General features: G+C 42.6%; 1 protein-coding gene across 3 annotated transcripts; it reads right to left on the bottom strand.

Annotated features, from left to right (window-relative positions):
• Positions 1–495: 495 nt before the first annotated feature.
• On the bottom strand, positions 496–18,482 carry LOC115027549 (protein FAM163A-like). Of its 3 annotated transcripts, XM_029460937.1 has the most exons (6): positions 18,389–18,482; positions 11,132–11,656; positions 10,295–10,347; positions 4,223–4,326; positions 3,323–3,437; positions 496–3,168 (listed from the first exon to the last, which is right to left on the bottom strand). In XM_029460937.1, exons 5-6 carry the CDS (start codon positions 3,413–3,415, stop codon positions 2,791–2,793), a joined length of 471 nt encoding a protein of 156 aa, XP_029316797.1. In that variant the 5' UTR covers positions 3,416–3,437; positions 4,223–4,326; positions 10,295–10,347; positions 11,132–11,656; positions 18,389–18,482; the 3' UTR covers positions 496–2,790. The 3 variants fall into 3 exon arrangements, with proteins under 3 accessions (XP_029316797.1, XP_029316798.1, XP_029316799.1); XM_029460938.1 differs by lacking the exon at positions 11,132–11,656; XM_029460939.1 differs by lacking the exons at positions 11,132–11,656; positions 18,389–18,482 and adding an exon at positions 10,873–11,119.
• Positions 18,483–19,299: the final 817 nt, after the last annotated feature.

Below are 19,299 nucleotides of genomic sequence, written 5' to 3'. Positions count from 1 at the left end.
CGTTATAAGGACGGAGGAGAATGATATGGTATTTGTGATATTTCACCCCGGGGTGTTGGCGTGACACAGAAGATCTATTATTATCACAGGCCGAGCAGCCTGACAGGAGAGCAAACGGGTCCAGCAAGTAATGTGATAGAAAACAAAAGCATGAATAACAAAGTGGATTCAACACCTCCACCCGTAAATGACGCCCCCCCCCCCCCCCGCCCTCCCCTTGTTATCACGGGTGCAGTTTCTCCTAATTTCTGCATGAAAAATTAATTTTCGAAATCTTTTTTTCCCCCCTGATGTCAGTCAGTCTCCAGGTTGCACTTCCCTTTTCTTTGAGATTCAACATGTAGCTACTTTTCACTTCCGTCTTTGAATTTGACTGGTTTTACAACACTTCCCACTACATGTCGGTGCTTTTCTAACCAGAAACTGTGATTTCAACACCCCGTGCATCCACTGTCTGAGTCATTGTGAGCGAAGACTGAGCAAAAAAACAAAAAGTCCAGGCAGATATAAACATTTATTCCTCCTCAAAAACAAAAAAGGAACATTTTGTGAAACGTGGTGGATTTGTATCAGGGTATACCAAAACGTATTCTAGTTTCATAGAGAAAAATCTGAAAAATACAATTTTCAACAGTCAGAAGAAGAAAAAGAAACAGTTCAGTTCTGATACAGCAACGGTGCAACAAACTGGTCATCACAAAAACCCTTTCACCAAACTATGTGGACCACATTTGTTGAGTGAGTATATCGGCTCCGTGGCAGTGAACACTAACGCCGAGTGGACGTCTAGATTAACATAAAGGTTGTTTTACATATATAATTTAGCACACACTTCTGAATAACAAGGGGTGAGGTGAGGAAAGAGATGTGATAATAAAGGTCACAGCTCAGTGGCAACAATGTGGTGTGAGAAAATACAGAATATATATCTTGTATATGTTGTTTCACTATATAACTAATAACCTTGAATCTGTTATGCTAAATAGAACTTGTTTTAAACCACTTTACATATTTGTTGCTAAATTACATTTTTAAGTAAATCTCTTGTTCCAAATGTACATTTCCATTCTCTTCTCGTTGTATTCCTCCGCTGTGATACGACTGGCAGAAATACAGAGAAAGATGAATAACTGAAAAGTATGGAAAACTCACATTTGGTACAAACTCACTAAAACCCTGACATCCCTCACAGAAACTACAACACTCCTTAAAAATATATAGATTCAGGCATATACTGTGGAATAACATCTTGTTACTGTACTGTATAGCAGATATAATGGCTTATAAGATACAAAAATTAAGCTTCAAGATCAACAAAGCAGAGAACATGATCCGAGTGTCTCCTTTCTTCCTACGACGCCTCTAAAACGTGAGGATTTCACTCTCACTCTGTAAACATGAAGAAGTTAAATACATCGACTTATATGGAAGACACCGCAGAACCAATCTCCTTTTAGTAATTTCATTTCAATAAACCAGAAGTGAAAACACGAGCAAATTAAATTCATACGATTCCAGCGAGACTAAAACTAGACTAGAAAATGCTTAAAAAGTTGCAGTTTCTCTTTCACTCCTCGGGTCTCTCTTGAGAAACACAATTAAGCTCCATTAGCAGTTTCTGTCGTTGTCAAACAACAACACCTAGTAGAAAAGACTGTTAGCCCTCATGTACAGTAAACTGGAGGGGGTGTGGTGGGGTTCTCAGGTTAGCATGGAGCCTTTCAGTTAACCCCAGCACTGGAGAGGGGAACAATGCAGGAGAGAACAACAGAAACTAGCGAGGCGGTGGTCCTTCTCTCCAAAGCTCCAACACCAAGTTTCCTAAAAGATCCATGTCATTTGGTGTTAATTGAAGGGACTGTGTTCAACTGCACTTTTTACACGGATTAATTAATCCTAATTAATTACCATCATAACCACGGACAGTTCTCTTTAGTAGCAGAACAGCTGAACATGTACAAATAATAATAAATGCGAGCAGGCAAGCAAACAATTCAACATCCTGTGTACTGAGAATACAATTATCAATAATAAATGAACAATCAATTCATACTTGGGTTTAAGTTTTTGTTTCCTACGATTATTACTAAACTCAAAGCCAGAATATTTGGAATTTACTCAGGAAGTTATTTAATTTGATTTAATTCACGACTCAAATCATATGGTGCAAAAAAAGTGCACATCAATTGTTTAAAGTACGCTTTTTGGGGGAAAAATGTGCATTTTGTATTTATAAGCTTTTAAGAATGAATGAATAACCATAAATCATTAACATGTCTGATGGGAATTGCTTAGCCTTTGCGACCATAGCACCTACACAAGTAAAAAATAGACTTGGCTGTCTTTCAGTGTGTCTGGAGACCCTGTTGTGTTCACACTCTATGCAGGTTCATGTGTCCCCGACCAGCTCGGCTTAAATGATGCAACAATCCAGGTGCGTTCACGCCCACATTTAGACACATTTTAGTAGCGCGTGTGATGTGGTCTCGTGTGAAACAAAATGAGGTTGTACTGGAGTTACGTACCACTTCCCTGCTGATCTAACTCTGGTTTATGCTGCTGTCTGTCGCTCCGAAGGGGTGTATTGCCCACACAGAGGCTCCGTCAGTGGGCTCAGTTTATGGGTCACCCCCATGGACGAATGAGTCTGAAATGTGTGGCAGGAGTGAGCGTGTGCAGTAATGTGGGCATGTTTGTAATTGTGCTGTATCGAGTCCATCACCTGAACTGAGCCAGAAAAGTTTTCTATGTGCGAGTGTGTGTGTGTGTGTCTTCACGGTGCAGCAGAGGTCACACCTGGGTGCTGTAGGGGCGTGGCGGGGGAGGAAACATGTCCGACGAACTGTAGTAACTCAGAGGGGAGGAGCTCTGTGGGTTGGCAGACAGCGGGAGAGAGACAGACGGGTTCTCGTAGTAGGTGTGGAAGCCCAGCCGCTCGCCTCCGTTACGCACGCCGTCTGCGAGTCCAGAGCGGAGTGTGTACGGTGAGCAGGTGGGGCAGTGGTTGTGGTGAGAACCCGTGTCCAGCTGATCCAGAGAGACCGGGGTGATAGCCGCGCCGTCCATGGCAAGGGCGTTGCAGGCATTGCAGGGAAAGTGAGAGAGAGGGTCCGCTCCCACCGCAGAGCCCATGTCCACCTCAGAATCATTCTTCTTACAGCAGTAATACTGCAGAGGGCAGACAAGGAAGGGGGGGGGGAAGTTGTGCCAGAAATCTCTACTCAGCTTCTTAACTACAACACATTTCTCATCATGTTCACACACACACACACACACACACACACACACACACACACACACACACACACACACACACTGATACCTGGAGTCTACAGTAACAGAGCACTGCTACAATGCACAGCAGTATCACTCCGGCGAGAATTCCTCCGGATATAACAATAGTTCCCGCTGACATTCGACCAGCTCTCCATCAAACCCTTCAGCGGGAGGCAGAGAGACATGAAAGTATGAAGAAAGAGAAGAAGAGTGGATTCTGAGATTAAACAAAAAAAATGTGCTGCAAGATATTCTGCATCCTTACGTCCAGACAAAAAGGTTTCTATAATGCCTGCAACGATGGCCAATGTAGGCTGATTTAGTATATTCATGTAACACCATGATGTAACCTCATCTGATGAAACATGTTGTAAGTACAGTAGTTGGTTATCATGCAGCCATTTGGCGTAGATTCTACAAGTCTGTGAAACTCTACACTCATCCCTCATGGGGTCTTTTGATGATCATGGTGCGACATGTGTTGATCGTTTCTATTTCAATATCGTCCAATCACGGTCACTCGAGATTACCAATAGTTGGCTCAGAGTCTGATGGATCTAGAGAACTCACAAAATAAGAGCAAAATCGTGGATATGAACAAAAATAAGGAAATGTGTTGGTATATTGCTTCCTGCATGAGGCCCAATGTATACATTTGTAAGTTTCATAGGAGCTGGTAGATGTATTTATGAACAGACTTGCTGTTTCCTTCTGCTTCCAGCCTTGCTGAGCTAAGCTACTACTCTGAATCTAACACACAGACATCGATCGTCTCATCAAACTCACAGAAAGACAACAAATGAGCCCATTGCGTAAAACATTGGACAGTTTCTTCAATGTGTTCATATGTTGTTTTCAGTTATACGAGCTGCGTGTGAAAGTCATTTCGGCAGTAGTAGTAATAGTAGGAACATCTGAACTCTAATACAAAAAGATGCACACTTACATTAGAAGACAGCGGGAGAGGCAGAGATGGAGGAGTGTGAGAAGGTAGGAGACCATGACAGCCCTGTGGAGTGATCGTCTCAAAACCTCCTCTCACTGGAACTCCTGCAGGAAAACAAAAGAGGCTTCTGTCAAGAGAAAATGAAAAGAATAAAAGGCTGCAGCGGATGATTATTTTCATACACCCAATTAATTCCTTTAGTAAAGAACGGTATTACCTTTATTACAAGCAGGTAGAAAATATCACTTGTTGGGTATTGCTTTTTTAAATGTATTTCAGTTTATGAAATCGTTATTGTTTCGTCTATAAAATGCAGAAAATAATGACTGTTACAAGTCACTGGAGTAGCCTTAAGGGGTGAGCTTCAAACTGCTTGTTTTGTTTGATCAATGGTCCCAAAAAAAAACCCCAGAAGCTTTCAAAGTTACAACGACACGAGATGAAGCAGATTCTCACATGTGAGAAGCTGGAACCAGACTCATCATTTATCAAACATGTCAGTGATCAGCTTTGTTTCATTTGTTTCATATGGCGTTGAATCTGGTCTTACAACAAAACCATGAATATAGGCATCAAATTAATACGTAATTAGACTCTCAAAGGCAACAACTAGCAAAGTGCGACTAAATTCCAACAGACCATTTTGGATGGCGAACAGACCCTCGAGGATGTAGATGCATTAGCATGCTGAATGCAGCGACTGTGAACACTGGCCATATGGCCCGTACGCTGTGTGCATATGTACAGTACAGCTTCAGCATACTAAATCGCATTCCTACGTGCATCTCCTGTCATTTGTGGTCGACTGCGACTCATTCAAAAAGCACCGATCGAAGCTGCATGGATAATCATCATCAAGTGATCTCTGGGATTCGATACCGATATAGCGACTAAACACCACAGTGAAGATGTATTTACTCAAAAACATACACGCAACTAAATGTTTTGATGAGGGGGGGGGGGAGAACGTAAAAGACACATAAGACATCTGACAGACACAGTTTATATACGCCGCCAGGGTAAAGTGGAGAAAAGATATATAGATGTTTGCACGAGCTCTCGCCGCCAAATTACAAGTCAAGTGTTGGGATTTGGAAAACTCCTCCAGCGTCGGCTCTGCAATGCAGGTAAATAAACTTAAACAAACTGCTCTGATTGGCAGAGTCACACAGGAGCAAAAGTGGTGTAAATGAAAAGAAATCAAGAGTCTGCACACATAATTATCTCCACTGCACACAGCAAGTGTACCGTCTCGCCTCAAATAGACCTGATCAACAGGTCTAGCTGACGGAGAGCAATAAATTAGCTGCGTGATAGAATGTGTATGCGAAAAGCCTCGATTTATTTTTGCTCTCATACACACTGAAAGACTAAATAAGTACGCAGTGGAAATATGAATGCACTCAGATAGAATTACTTCTTATATCAGTATAAAATGCATGATTTTGACATTAATTTAGACCAATTTATATGGTTGAGTTCAGGCAGAATTATTAATTTCAAGCACTGTCATTATAGTGATTACAACACCAGACGACTTTGTTTATCTACTGTTCAAGTTGATTAACTAAAACATTCACACATTTCTTAACGGAAGAACAACATTTAATTATCCCAATTAATTGATAAAAAAAAAAAAAAAGACGAGTTTGCTTTCTCATTACTGGTGTATCAATGTAACTTTCTAAAAAGCTATGAGGCTCCCAAAGGCTGAACATCTGCAGGGAATTTTAGACTTATTGCCTAATGAAATGGTTTAAATATACTGGCACATGTTGTTTTGATGTAATTGGAAAATTCTCAGCCAGAAGGTTCAAACTAATGCTAGTTTCTGGGGGTTAAGTATGCTGCCTGACTGTGGAGCCTCATGTCCCCTCACCTTGCCTACAGTCTTTAATGTCTCTTTTGCTTTTCAACTGTCTGAATGTAAGCAGAAATACAAGGCGAGTGGACTGCGCCTCTTATAAATTGTAATAAGATAAGGTAAGGGATCATTAACATTTAACTCTGAATGCACATGAACCTCTGACAAAGTTAACACAATCACAGAGAGGTGTGTGTGTGTGTGTGTGTGTGTGTGTGCGTGTGTGTGTGTAGAAATGAGCATGTGAGCCTCCCTCTCAGACAGCTCACTCGGTGCAGTATCTTAGATTACGTCATTGCACTAAATTATATACACCACGGGCCACGATAATGTCGTTAAAAGCGATGCGGAGTCTCTCTTGCTCCCCGTTTCCCCATTCTCTCCATCTCCTCCCTCTCTAGCTCACTATATTATGTCTCCTTAGTCCTCTTATTGCCTCGTCTCTCCTTTACTCTCCTAATCTCCCACTCGCTCTTTTAGCCATATCCTCTTCTTTCACCACACTGTACATCATCCCCTTCCTTGTCTAGCTTTGCAATTCTCTTGGCTTTCATGGCATCACAACACTGGAAATGTATGATGATATAATGTATGCAGAACCCAGGATCCATATCAACTCAGAAAAAGTGATTTTGACTTACATGCAACTAAATTCTGCTACAAAGGGAGAGTTGGGGGTAAAGCCTCGGATTAGAGAGTTTCCAACAGACTGGAGAGACACAGACGCCAAGTGACAGAGGTTGGGAGACTGTCAGAGTGTCTTAACCAGCACAGTTCATATATGACTCTGTGGGTTTCGGAGCTGTCGGATTCAGCTTGGAAAAACACGCAAAAACAATCCTTAAAATCACAAAACAACCCTGTAGCCCGCAAGGAGTTAGAGGATCTGCCATAAATCCCCGTGTTGGAGAAGTGACGGGGCTGAAGGGGGAAGAGACGGTCACAGAGGAGCCAACAGGCATCTGATTTCTACAACACAAAACCTCGTCTGAGTAATTAAGTGTACGCCTCCCAGGTGACCAGTTCAGGCTCCGGTTAGATGCCGTGCGTCTGTAAAGTGAGCCTTAGTGACAGTTACGAGCATATCCAGTTCTTCACTGTACAAGAGAAGGCTGAAGGAAATGTGTGTCCCTGAGATTTGACTGAAGCACTAAAGCAATGCTCAGCGGTTTGTTGTGCGTTTGTGTGAAAGAGAGAGAGAGAGAGAGAGAGAGAGAGAGAGAGGCTCAGCGGGTGGAGCCAGTTGGCGTCCACGGTTCCAGAAGTCCTGCTCATCTTTCTGCACAGACAGTGTCAGGTGACAGAGGGATATATGGACATGAGCTATATCCAATGACAGAGCTTAACATTCGAGCTAAAGTTTACACTTTGTAGGAACCTCAACAGTTTAAATCAGTTCAGTTTTAGAGTCTGTTAGTTTTAGACGAATCACAGCAATGAAGCAGTTGCATCACAGTGGAGCTGAAATGATTAGACAAGTAATCAATTCGTCAACCAACATAAAGTTAACTGGAAACTATTAGAATCAATTAATCGTTTTATGGTTCCCCCCCCCCCCCCCCCCCCAAGCAAAAATGCCTTTGATGCTTTACTTTGTCGTATATAATAGCCAATTGAATACCTTTAAGGTTTGCACTGTTGAAGATAAAAGAAACGATGAGAATGTCACCTTGGGAAAGAGAAAGAGCTCAGAAACAGTAAAAACTCGTGTCCGTAACGTAAACCTACGGTATTATACAGGAGACTCCTGTGTTCCCATCTTGAGGAACGTTGAGGATATCATTAGGAGACAACTTTAAAATGAGAATATACTGCAAAGTGATTCAAAAAGAGCGACTGAAGTTGTTGCTTCACACGTGAGAACAGCACTGAACATTAGTGCGAGACTTTTCTTTTAAAATCACGATGTGAAAATATTGTGACTGCATCACTCAGACGTAAATAACTTTTTTTCTTGCCGCTGCACTCTCCCTTTCGTACACAAAACATACTTGAAAACAGTCGATTGTACCTTTGTTGAAGCTACCACAACATCATTTAGTTTCGACCTTCATACTGTTGGATATGTAGAGAGAGGTGGAGAGGTTTCACACTCCACTTGCAGAACTATACTTAGCATTTCTGTCATCTCTTAACACACTGAAAAGCAGGAGATGAGAGGCAGCTGAGAGAGGTGTCATATTTTAATTTGTTTTCTCTGTGGGAAATGAAACAATCATAGCAGTCGGCTAAATGTGAGCACACAGAAACACACAAGCGAGTGTGGGTGAACAACCGGCTCATCCACACCCACACATTCAGCACACACACACACACACACACACACACACACTAACACATCCACCACCGTATCCCTAATCGAATGTTGGAGAGGTAAAAAAAGCTTCCCTCGCAAGGTTCACGTGGGATTATGTGGTGATGGTTTTGTGTTGAAATTAAGAGCTTTTCCGCCCATGCGATTCCTGAGCAAACCAGGAAAAATGAAAGAGCTTTGAAAGTAACATTTAAAATCAGAAAGACTTTATCTACAACTTAAAGTAAATTGGTAATAGATAGAAATGTTGGGAAATATGCTTAATTGCTTTGGTTTAACAATAGATGAGAAGCTTATTTTAGCATAAAGACTGGAAATAGAGACACAATGTGCCTACTAGCACCACTGAAGCTCATTAATTAAGAAGTTATATCTCGTTCTTTTTGATCCGCACATGAAGCAAAGTGTATACACTACACACTGCGTGTTCATGTGGGATTAGGTTATTGACTATTTCTTGGCCAGGAGCAGCGATTTTCCTGGAGTCTTGACTCTGAGGTTGCAATCAGCGAAGACAGCAGGAAGTAGCTCACTGAGCCCGGCCAAAACAAATAAAGTCTGATACTTAAACCCCAGATTGTCTTAACTTTTTGGACCAAGCAGTTTCACGTCTTTATGGTAAGATAAGTGTCAGAAAATAGTGAAAAATTAGGTTTTGTTTTGTCCGACCAACAGTTGGACATTCACAAACCATTGGCAATGATATGAAACAGAGAACAATGTACAAATGGTCCTATTTCGAGAACCTGGAACCAGCAAGTGTTTGGCATATTTGATTAATAAAAGGCCTTAAACAATGAATTCCCATTATATTGTATTTTATTATATCTATTCTCTAGAACGTCTCGTGGAAATCACTCGTTTAATAGCGCCCTTATAAATAAGAAAATGTTTAAGTCTCATTTTCTTGTGTCATTGTAGATAAATAACTATGTGAGAGAGCGGCAGTATGTTATAGGTATTTAAAAAAATCATTTAGAAAGCTGGAATTCCTATTCAGCTCCCAGAAGACATTAGCTAGAGACGGAGTCATTATGCGGATGAGTTTTAATCCATTTCAAAAGGGAAGAAAATAGAGAAGCTGGCAGATGATTTTACAGCAGGAGATGGAAGGGAAACAGAGCTTACACAGCGTGAGGGTGAGATGGAGCGAGATGGTGGCAGTACCTGAGTGGCTCCTTGATGTATCTCCATTCTTAAATAATGATATGAATATTTCGTTGAAGTGGCCCTAACTTTGAGCTGGAAATCACAGTGAGTCCCTGCAATTTTAAAGCCCTGGGGTTTCAATTATTCAAGTATCATTCCTTTAACAATATTTTTCCATCACAGGGCAATTTAGCCAGGTAGTTCTGCCTCGTCCGCCTCTGAAAGCACTCATCTCAGCGTGTGAGGAGAGGAACACATCCACATCTAGGACAGAGACACCCACTGCTAGAGCAGGAGGGAACAAAGACAGCAAGGGGTGAGAGGAAAAAGGGGGAGGAAAAGTGGATGATTTCATTTTCAAGTAGTATAAACGGAATTCGGTCATCCGTTTTTTCCATATGACTGACGACGCACACACTCGCTCTGGTCTCCTCTTGTGTTTGGAGTGTCATAATTACCTCCTTTATTTTGGATGATTTATGGTTGAATACGTAAGGAACTGGATTTGTGGACTGAGCAGGGGTTGCATTCAGTGCATATAATGCCAAAATAAAACAGAGGAGAAACCACTGAAATCTAAATAAGCTGCAGAGATCCTCGTTGAAGATAAAAGAGCTGAAACACAAGTGAACACCTTCAGCTACACAGTTTGCCCAGAGCAAGATCCCCGAGGTGCAGAGCAGAGATCAGAGAACAAGAACAACCTGTCCGGCAAACAGTGTGTGTATAGAGAGAGATAATTTACCTGAAGAAGTCACCATCTGGTGGACAGCATCCTCGACTGTGCTGCAAAGCCCCCTGGGAAAGCAGAAAGAAAAACATGACATCAGTTGTAACAGTGACGGCAGGAGACACTTCAGGTCCCAGCAGGGATGTGGTCAGCACTGCAGATACAGAAGAATTAGCCTTTTTGTTAGTTTGCAGGAGGTTCTGATGGATCCGTCATTCATTCACATCATGATTTCATTCATATCAATTATCACTCCTGCATTCATCCACTGCCTCACTTTCAGTCAGTGCTCATTATTACATATAAGAAATTGGATTGTTAATGATACTTTTATACACCATGCATGTTGTAACATGTAGGAACATCTAACATAAGCTATATCACATTAAATCAGTATAAAAGTGGCATTAATCCTGCAGGATAAAGTACAGATATAATGGTGATTCATTCCCACAAACTGTAAAAATTCATTTTATATATTATTTTTCCTTTCTATTTCTCATTTAGTATCATGCAAACAGCACACTGTGTATTGAACTTCCATAAACAGGAACACAATGGAAGATAAACCAATTTTATATCGATGTACTCACCTGTCCAGATTATGTTACTAATTCAAGGATACACATCAGTGCAAGTAATGTGAAACTACAGTATGTGCGACCTCTTAGCAAGATACAGACGTGAATGAATACTTTTCTGTAATAAATATCTAATGTTTTAACTGAATGAGCGGCTGGAGGTCAATTTAGCAGCTGTTACATCACTGATTAGCATCATTTCTACCTAATTAAGCAGATGCATTGATGTGCAGAGCCGTTAAGTGGCGCGCGGATGATTGGAAAGCCTTACCTTTCAGATTGAATGAAATCTCAGCAACCTGTTTGAGAGAATGCTTTTTTTTTTTTTTTTAGTGCGGGTGGTCCACTATCGTACACGGTTCCGCGCACAATAAAGTCCGGTGATTTCCTCTCCAGCACCGGTCATTAAAGACGCTCGGAGCCCCCCTGCACAACCGGAACCATCACGTCATTATCCGCCGTCGGTTATCCCCTCTTTCCCCCCGGTTCACTCACAGCCAGGTGCCAGTGAGGGCCTATGGGAAATCTCATGGCATCATCCTCCTCCTCCTCTGTAAAGCGCTGGAGACGGATGAGACGAGGCGGCAGTCCGGCTGCTGAGTGTCATCGCTCGGCATGGCTGCGTCCTCAGCGCGGCTCCCGGGGGGCGGTTTGGCACCCGCTGCCGTCGGTCCCGGTGGGGCGGGGTGGGAAAAGCAGCGGTGGGAGCGACAGTGTCAGCTTTACACCGTGTGATATCACTTTACCGGGAGGATGGGAGGGGGTGGTGGTGTGGACACAGGGGGTCGTCACCATCCTGAGATGAAAGCGTAAAGCTGGTGGAATAACGCACTCAGTAGTTTGAACAGTGGTGGTGGAGGAGCACTTTTACATCCAAAGCCTTGATCGCTCTACTGTATAAAAGTAATACTATTTCTTCACTCTTCACGAGCCACTTGTCTCACTAAGTTTCATAAGACTGAAAGAATGGAGGCGAATCTCACAAGCTGCCTACCTAATTTCATGCAAATCCTTTTATTTCCTGTGTTTTTGAGATATCTCAACACCAAAAAAACTCTTCTTAAGTGAAGGTAGTTGTGGGAAATAGAGAAGTTTAAGTAGGCTACTTTTAACAGTTTGGCTTTTTAAAGATACAAAGTTAATTTTAGATAGGCCTATCAGAAACCCCTATGTGTATGGGATCTTATGGCTACAACTTCAAAATGAGAGTTAAAAATAAGTCAACTTAGACATGGAAAGGTTAAAGCCACTGAGAACCAGGCTCTCTTTTGAAGGAGTGCTACAGTAACAACATGTAGACTACTTACATTCACTCACTCAGTTCAACTATACTTCAGCATTCAAATCAAATCAAATGTATTTATAAAGCCCAATATCACAAATTACACATTTGTCTCAGTGTGCTTTACAGACTGTACAGGATACGACACCCTCTGTCCTTAGACCCTCGCACAGCACAAGGAAAAACTTCCTAAAAGAAACCCCACAGTTAAAGGGGGAACAATGGAAGAAACGTCAGGGAGAGCAACTGAGGAGGGATCCCTCTCCCAGGACGGACAGACGTGCAATAGATGTCGTATTGAGCATTGAAGTATAACACTATTTTTAAAGGTTTATTGATTGATGGTTAACATTGTTTTCTTGTTTTATAAGGCTTTTTTGGGTTGCCAGGTTGTGTAAAAATCTCTCTTGCAGATGTTTATCGTGCACTTTGTCTCGTTATGTTTTTAGCTACAGTACACAGGAAAACATGCTCCATTTGACTTCTGACCTTCTAGAAAAATAGCTGCAGGGTATTTGCATTAACATTTACAACTGCAGACTTGAGACAGTAAAAGCCCTTTTATCAATGAATTATTTAAAATATAAAATTGTAGATAACATTTTAACTTCAGCTGCTAAAAGTCATGACCTTTAATGACTTTATTTATTATTTTTTATATACCTTTAATGCTTAGAAACTCGTGAGCATTTATTAATAGCTTCTTAATGTTTTCTGACGGACACCTCACAAAAGGTCTGTAAAAGTCTGTGAGTAAAGTCTCAAAAAGAAAACAGTATGGGTAAATGCAAGCTGCTGTCCATGGTGCTGAAGTTCACTATGAGAAAAGGGCAAACACAAGGACAATCATCTCTTCGGCTGAGATACATGTAACTAAAAGGATTATTTAAAAAATCTTTGTTACAATACATCTTCATCTTTCTAATTCCCTAAAGCAGCTGGAGCCAACCGTCTCAAACTGCTCCTGCAAACAAGATCCGTCTTGACCATAATACCCATATAATGAGGAGATTATTCCTGGCTACATTTGTTTAAGTATAATCTTGATACAGAAAAAAAAAGAGGCTCATCTGTTAAGCATTTCTCTGCCTCTGAGTGTCTCTGGCTAAGTTAAGCTAGCTTTGTAGCAGGGGGCTGATGAAGGCAGGCCAGTGGGGAGCTCCAAGATTACTGCTCAAATTGAATAAAGGAGTCGACACATTACAGCAGCTTAGATGATACACCCCACTGCACTGGTTAATTTAAAACTAGTGCAATGGTATACACTGCACACAGAAACAGCATGTGTAAACCTGGCCAGCCCCTCTCTTTAACACTGTCTTTTCCTCCATTTACCTAGCCTCTCATTTTCTCTCTGCTACACACAAACACACACACACACACACACAAAACGACTCACAACCACTCAGCATGGCCCCTGTCTCATGACTTGAGTTCATTACTACCTTGGCAGGGTTCCTCAGATGAAATTAGAATGACAACAGGAATGACACAGAGTGTAGCAGTGGAAAGTTTACACAGGGTGAAGTTGAGAGCCTGTATGTGTGTGTGCGCGCTGAACAAATCTAATCTGCTCTGATTCATGGGCAGGCTTGTCTGCATGCATTTGTGATACACTTCCTCTTTGCGTATGTACTCAGTCTAAGATATGGAGACAGAGAGAGAATGGCTTCTGACAGTGGAACACAGCTTGAGCACAACTCTCTGAGACAAAGTCACGAAGCCTTTCTTAGCAGCGCCATCAGTTAGTGTTGACAGCACATGCTTAACTCATTTACTTGCAATACCACTTGTGACACACTTAAATACTCCAAAGGCTGAATTATGACTTCCCAATCCTAAGAAGGGCTGAGACACTGCTGCTCAGGCACAGGCAGACAATGTGGGAAGGCAAAATCTAATTTTCATGAAAAGCACAGATAACAGCAGGGGATGTATGGCTGAGCTGTGCATTGTTTGTTTGTTTTCTCCTATTTTTGTGTGTGGATTATTTTAAAAACGTTCAATCTTTTTATATAATAAAGGGATAATCCGTTTTTTTTTTTTTTTTTTAAACCCAGTCCACCAGTTTGGTCCAGACCGATATCTTTTCAAGTCTTGGCTGGAGTGCCATGACATTTTGTACAGATATTCATGTTCCCAAGAGGATGAATCATAGCGACTTTGATGATCCCCTGACCTACCCTCTAGCGCCCCCATGAGGTTGGGATGTACGGTTTTTAACTAAATGTCTCGGTTATCCCTTAACCTTTTCAATACTAAAAACTAAACTAATCCGCACGTGTAGTTTGTGGTAACGGGTACTTAAACGTGCTACAAATGGTAAACATTAAAATATTAGTTTTGTCATTGTGAGCATGTCAGCCTGCTGACTTCGGCACAGCAGTGCTTCGGAACAAAATGCTAAAGTACAGCTTCACAAAGCTGCTAGCATGGCCACTTTGTTTCTTTGTAAATGCAGAAAGGGCAATAAAATCTATAATGCAAGTAATAAATTATTTGGCACTACAGTTTTATAAAAGGAAATCTATTTACTAAAAAGCTGAATGAAGTATATCTGAACAGAGAAGGTGGTAAAACTGTCTCAAGATGAACTATGCAATCTTTTATTGCCAGCAACAGCCAAAGCGTGTCTGCTGCAATCCAAGGAGGCTATAGCTATAATAAATCTTGATATACTAGTAAAAGCACAAGCTGATTTCTTTCTCAATAAAAACTTTCTTTTATACAGCACTTCTACAGAAGGATTAAACTAATGGAAATATCACATAAAAAAAGGCTTTACCTCTGAAGTAACTAAACGGGTTTAATAGACCTCTAACTGTCCAAGAAGGCTAGATAATCTTCAAAAAAGTTTGCATTAACACCAAAATAGTCAAGTGCCTTCTCTGGCCTCTGAGTTTACCAGATTAAAACATCAGTAAACCATTAAGGGAAATCCTGGAGTGCAGAGTGTGAAAACAAACTTCAAAGAACTGTACACGATTCCTCTTTAAGGAGGTTTTTCTTTTGGATTGTACTACACACAGGTGAAGTGTACAGGCGGTGCAAGGAGGGCTGGAGCTTTCCTGAAGCTAAAATGTGTCTCTATTCCTTCCTATTCACAGAATCCATTTTGTCCATCAAAACGGCAGAGTTTTTGGTTTGTACTGTAGGCCAAGTGTCCTTTCCTTAATATCCTGTATTCTCCACAGAGGAGATTAAGGCAGCTGATCAACCAGGGAGGCACAGCAGCTCAGATCACAATAAACTGAAAGCTAATTAAATCGGGTTGTCATCGGCAGGAAAGCTCTGTGGGACTGTACAGTACTGCAAATTGCTCAAATATACCCAGAACCTGTCAAGTGAATTCCACATAGTATCATTAAGGAGAGTAACACCACCATCTACCCCAACACAGGTTTTACTTCTTTTTAGCTGGGTTCCCTTTAATGTTTCTCTTAATATTGTACTGTATAATTAATGCTGAAAAGCACATTATAAGTCCAGTTCTCTTCTTTTAAATTTGACTACACAGCATACTCTCTCTCAGCAAAAGAATAGCATTTCAATGTCATCCCCTGCTAACATTATTTCCTGATTTTACCCCTATAAACAGACTTCCATTGAAACCAAAAAATCTGAATTATATACAAAATGTATATATTTTTTCAGTGTCCGTTTCCAGCTTTGACACATTTACAATGTAGCCTATGACCAAATGTTGACATCCCTAACCACATACTTTTCTGTTTCGCTAGCTTAACCTGACCCCAAATTTACACTAAACTACACAAGTTATTTCAGTTAACGTTATAGAGAACATTGTACTATACGGATTGCATAAATGGACTGTCCCTTGTATTGGCGCATGTGCGACTGGAACCCGGAACCAGATTGAACTGTAAACACGTCTGTGTTTCAGCCTGTATAGTACGTGTTTGATTATTGTCATTTCACGCTGATATTATTTATAATAAAAGCAACCGAACGAATGGAACTCTGTTCTTATTTATAATCAAACACCTAAACAACTTGACGCAGTGGAGCGGAGATCGTCAGGGCTGAGGAGGATCATATGACTAGGTGCAGATGGACCGCGAGAACGCCGACAGGTACTGTACCCAACCGATGCACCCAGAATATTGTACAGGCGTGTATGCCACTGGAAACAAAACATTTGCTATTGTTAATAACTGTCCTAATGGCGCCTGTGGATGCGGAGTGCTCGATCGAGGGTTGTGACTACGTGGCTACACACGCAGCGGCAGCAGTGGTGGCAGCCATGCTGGGTGTACACGCAGCAGTCCCCAGGGTGCCAGGCACGAATGCCAAGATGGAGAAACTCAAGTGTCCCTCCATAGCACTGGCCGGATCAGGCGAGGCCTGGTCATACTTCATAACCCGTTGGGGTGAGTACAAGACAGGTACTAGACTTGTCGGACCTACATAGTTGCACAGCTGTTGGAGTGCTGCAAGGAGGCGCTGAGAAAAGATCTCACTCGCGCAGTGGGCAAGAGCCTAGCAGGCAGTGACGAAAAAGATGTCCTCGCCGCCATGAAGGCGCTCACCGTCCGAGCTGAGAACACCATGGTAGCTCGTGTGGCTCTATCCAACATACGGCAAGGGCACGAGGAGCCCATCCGGTCGTCCCACGCCCGCATCAAGGGGCAGGCGGACACGTGCAATGTATGAGATGAAGTGCACCAAGGCAGAGTGCGATCAAGTCAACGACTTCACAGAGGAGATATTACGCAATGTGATTGCCCGCGGCATCGCTGACCAAGAAATACAACTTGACCTGCTCGGTGAAAAGAACCAGGACATGCCATTAAAAGGACATGATAGAGTATATCGAGGCCAAGGAGTCTGGAAAGCGCTCGGCATCGCGCCTACTCGACCCGCAGGGCGCGGATGCAATCAGCAGTTCATATCGGCGGGGGAAACAGCAGGACATCCACAACAAGGGAGGAGCCAGGCCGGAGAACCCGAAGGCTAAGCCCGAAGGAGTATGCATATACTGCGGTGAAGTGGGCCACGGCAAGACGCCTCAGTGGCGCGCCAGACACACAGAGTTCCCCGGGTATGGTAAGGAGTACCGGAAGTGTGGCCGCCAGAATCACCTCAGTAAGGCGTGCCGGGGTGGCCGACCGACTAGATCCCCTGTCTGGGGAAACCGACGGGGCGTACAATGAGCAGACGGCAGCCTTTGTCGAGTTATGCACGGTCACCATGGCCAGCGCAGATGACGGGTTGCGCACACTCCCCCTCGCTCACCACCTGTACGATGATATGTGCGATAAGTGGATGAAACGGAAGTCCAGCCCGCAGCCGTATGTCAACCTCACAAACGAGCGCGAAGATTATAAAGCGCTGGGTTTTGATCTTCAGAAACGCAACCGCGCGGTGTCCCTGCCTGCTATGGCCGACACAGGGTGCCAAAGCTGTCTGATCGGTATTAAAGTCGCCCAACAAATGGGTCTGAATGCAGAGGACCTCATACCCATGTCCATGACCATGAGGGCTGCAAATAACAAGGGAATTCGTATTCTCGGAACCGCAGTGGTCAGATTCACTGGTAACACCAGTCGCCAGGCACCCGTCGTGACACCACGGTTACCTGACCACGACATCGATCCTGTGACACCTGCGAAGCAAGCGAGGCCCACATCACCGTCGATACTGACATCAGTGAGCACACCCCGGCGTAATGCACTGCCTGCATCAGTCACACCAGCAGCAGCAGGACGAGGCACGCCGACACACACGACCGATCGAGAACATTGTACTATACAGATTGCATAAATGGACGGTCCCTTGTATTGGCGCATGCGCGACCGGAACCCGGAACCAGATTGAACTGTAAACACATCTGTGTTTCAGCCTGTATAGGACGTACTTGATTGTCATTTCACACTGATATTATTTATAATAAAAGCAACCGAACGAATGGATCTCTGTTCTTATTTACGTTACTCCTAACATAACCAACCGCTACGAGACTCAACATTTTAGCGGGAGGGAAACACTCTTAAATGTTAACGTTTGCTATGGGTTCACTCTCAAATAAAAAAATAAAAAATAAGTATACAGTACAGACTGCTGCCCAGGACCAACAGGCAGAAAGACAAAGCTAGCGGATAGCTAACAAACACAGTTTGGCTTTTTAGCTAATGCTAACCCAAATGCTAGATATTCTTTTCCTCATGAGTTACGTTAATACTTTAAAAAAAACTGAGCTAATAGAAAAGTGCATATTGGACTTACATTCACCCTGTGGCCAGAAACAAGACTGCTAATGCTAATGTTGCTATGTGTGACTTCTGGACGTAAGGTACTGTGGTTGTTCACCATATTAGCTCATATGTCACAAGTTGTGTTTACAGCTTGTTTCTGCTGCCCCCAAGTGGCCAGAAATGTGTCATTACAGGTGTAAGATTAACATTGCTATTTCCGCTTCTTACTATATTTTAGACAATAGTGCGTTTGAGGCAAGGCTTTTTCTTGCCGATTTAAAATTTTACAACCCCCCCCTGTGATAAACTTCAAAGCCGACTGCCAGACAGGACTTAACGCCAAACATCAGCGTCAGACCTCACATAATGCTCTTGTGGCTGAATGAGAGCAAATCCTTGAAGCCAGAAGGGTAGGTTGGTAAAGCAGAAGATTATTCCACATGGATTTAGAATGAGATGTATACTTTTGGCCACACAGTGTGCCTGCAGAGAACGTTTTATGTCGACAAGCTGGTTTGCCACCCATCGTACAGCTGACAGTCATCACTTCATGTGAGGCTACTGCAGGTGAAGACTTTACTACAGTATGACGCTTCCCTGTGGCCATATTAGTCAATTCTGTTAACACGCTCTGCTGTGCTGGGCTCAGGATTAGTTTTTAATTGCATTCGAAAGTGCAGAGTGTCACTAAGCCCAACACAATATCTCCTGCAACAACCTTTTCCCCAGGGAGAAGGTAGAGAGTCTGTGAGTAATGTACAATCTAGACATAAATTAAACCTGTGAAAATTAAACAGCTGACCCCATACTGAGTCACAAGCATGTAAACACTTTAAAAAGCCCTCGCCGTTTGTCACACAGCGGATTCTAGCAATACTCGGTCATCTGTGAGGTGTTCTGTGTGTGTTGGTTATTGTGATGTGTGTTTTAAGAGAATTGCAG

Source organism: Cottoperca gobio, chromosome 22 (assembly GCF_900634415.1).
Source record: "Cottoperca gobio chromosome 22, fCotGob3.1, whole genome shotgun sequence".
Taxonomy (NCBI): Eukaryota; Metazoa; Chordata; class Actinopteri; order Perciformes; family Bovichtidae; genus Cottoperca; species Cottoperca gobio.
The sequence above is the reverse complement of the archived record's forward strand: the minus strand, read 5'-3'. Positions and strand labels throughout refer to the sequence as shown.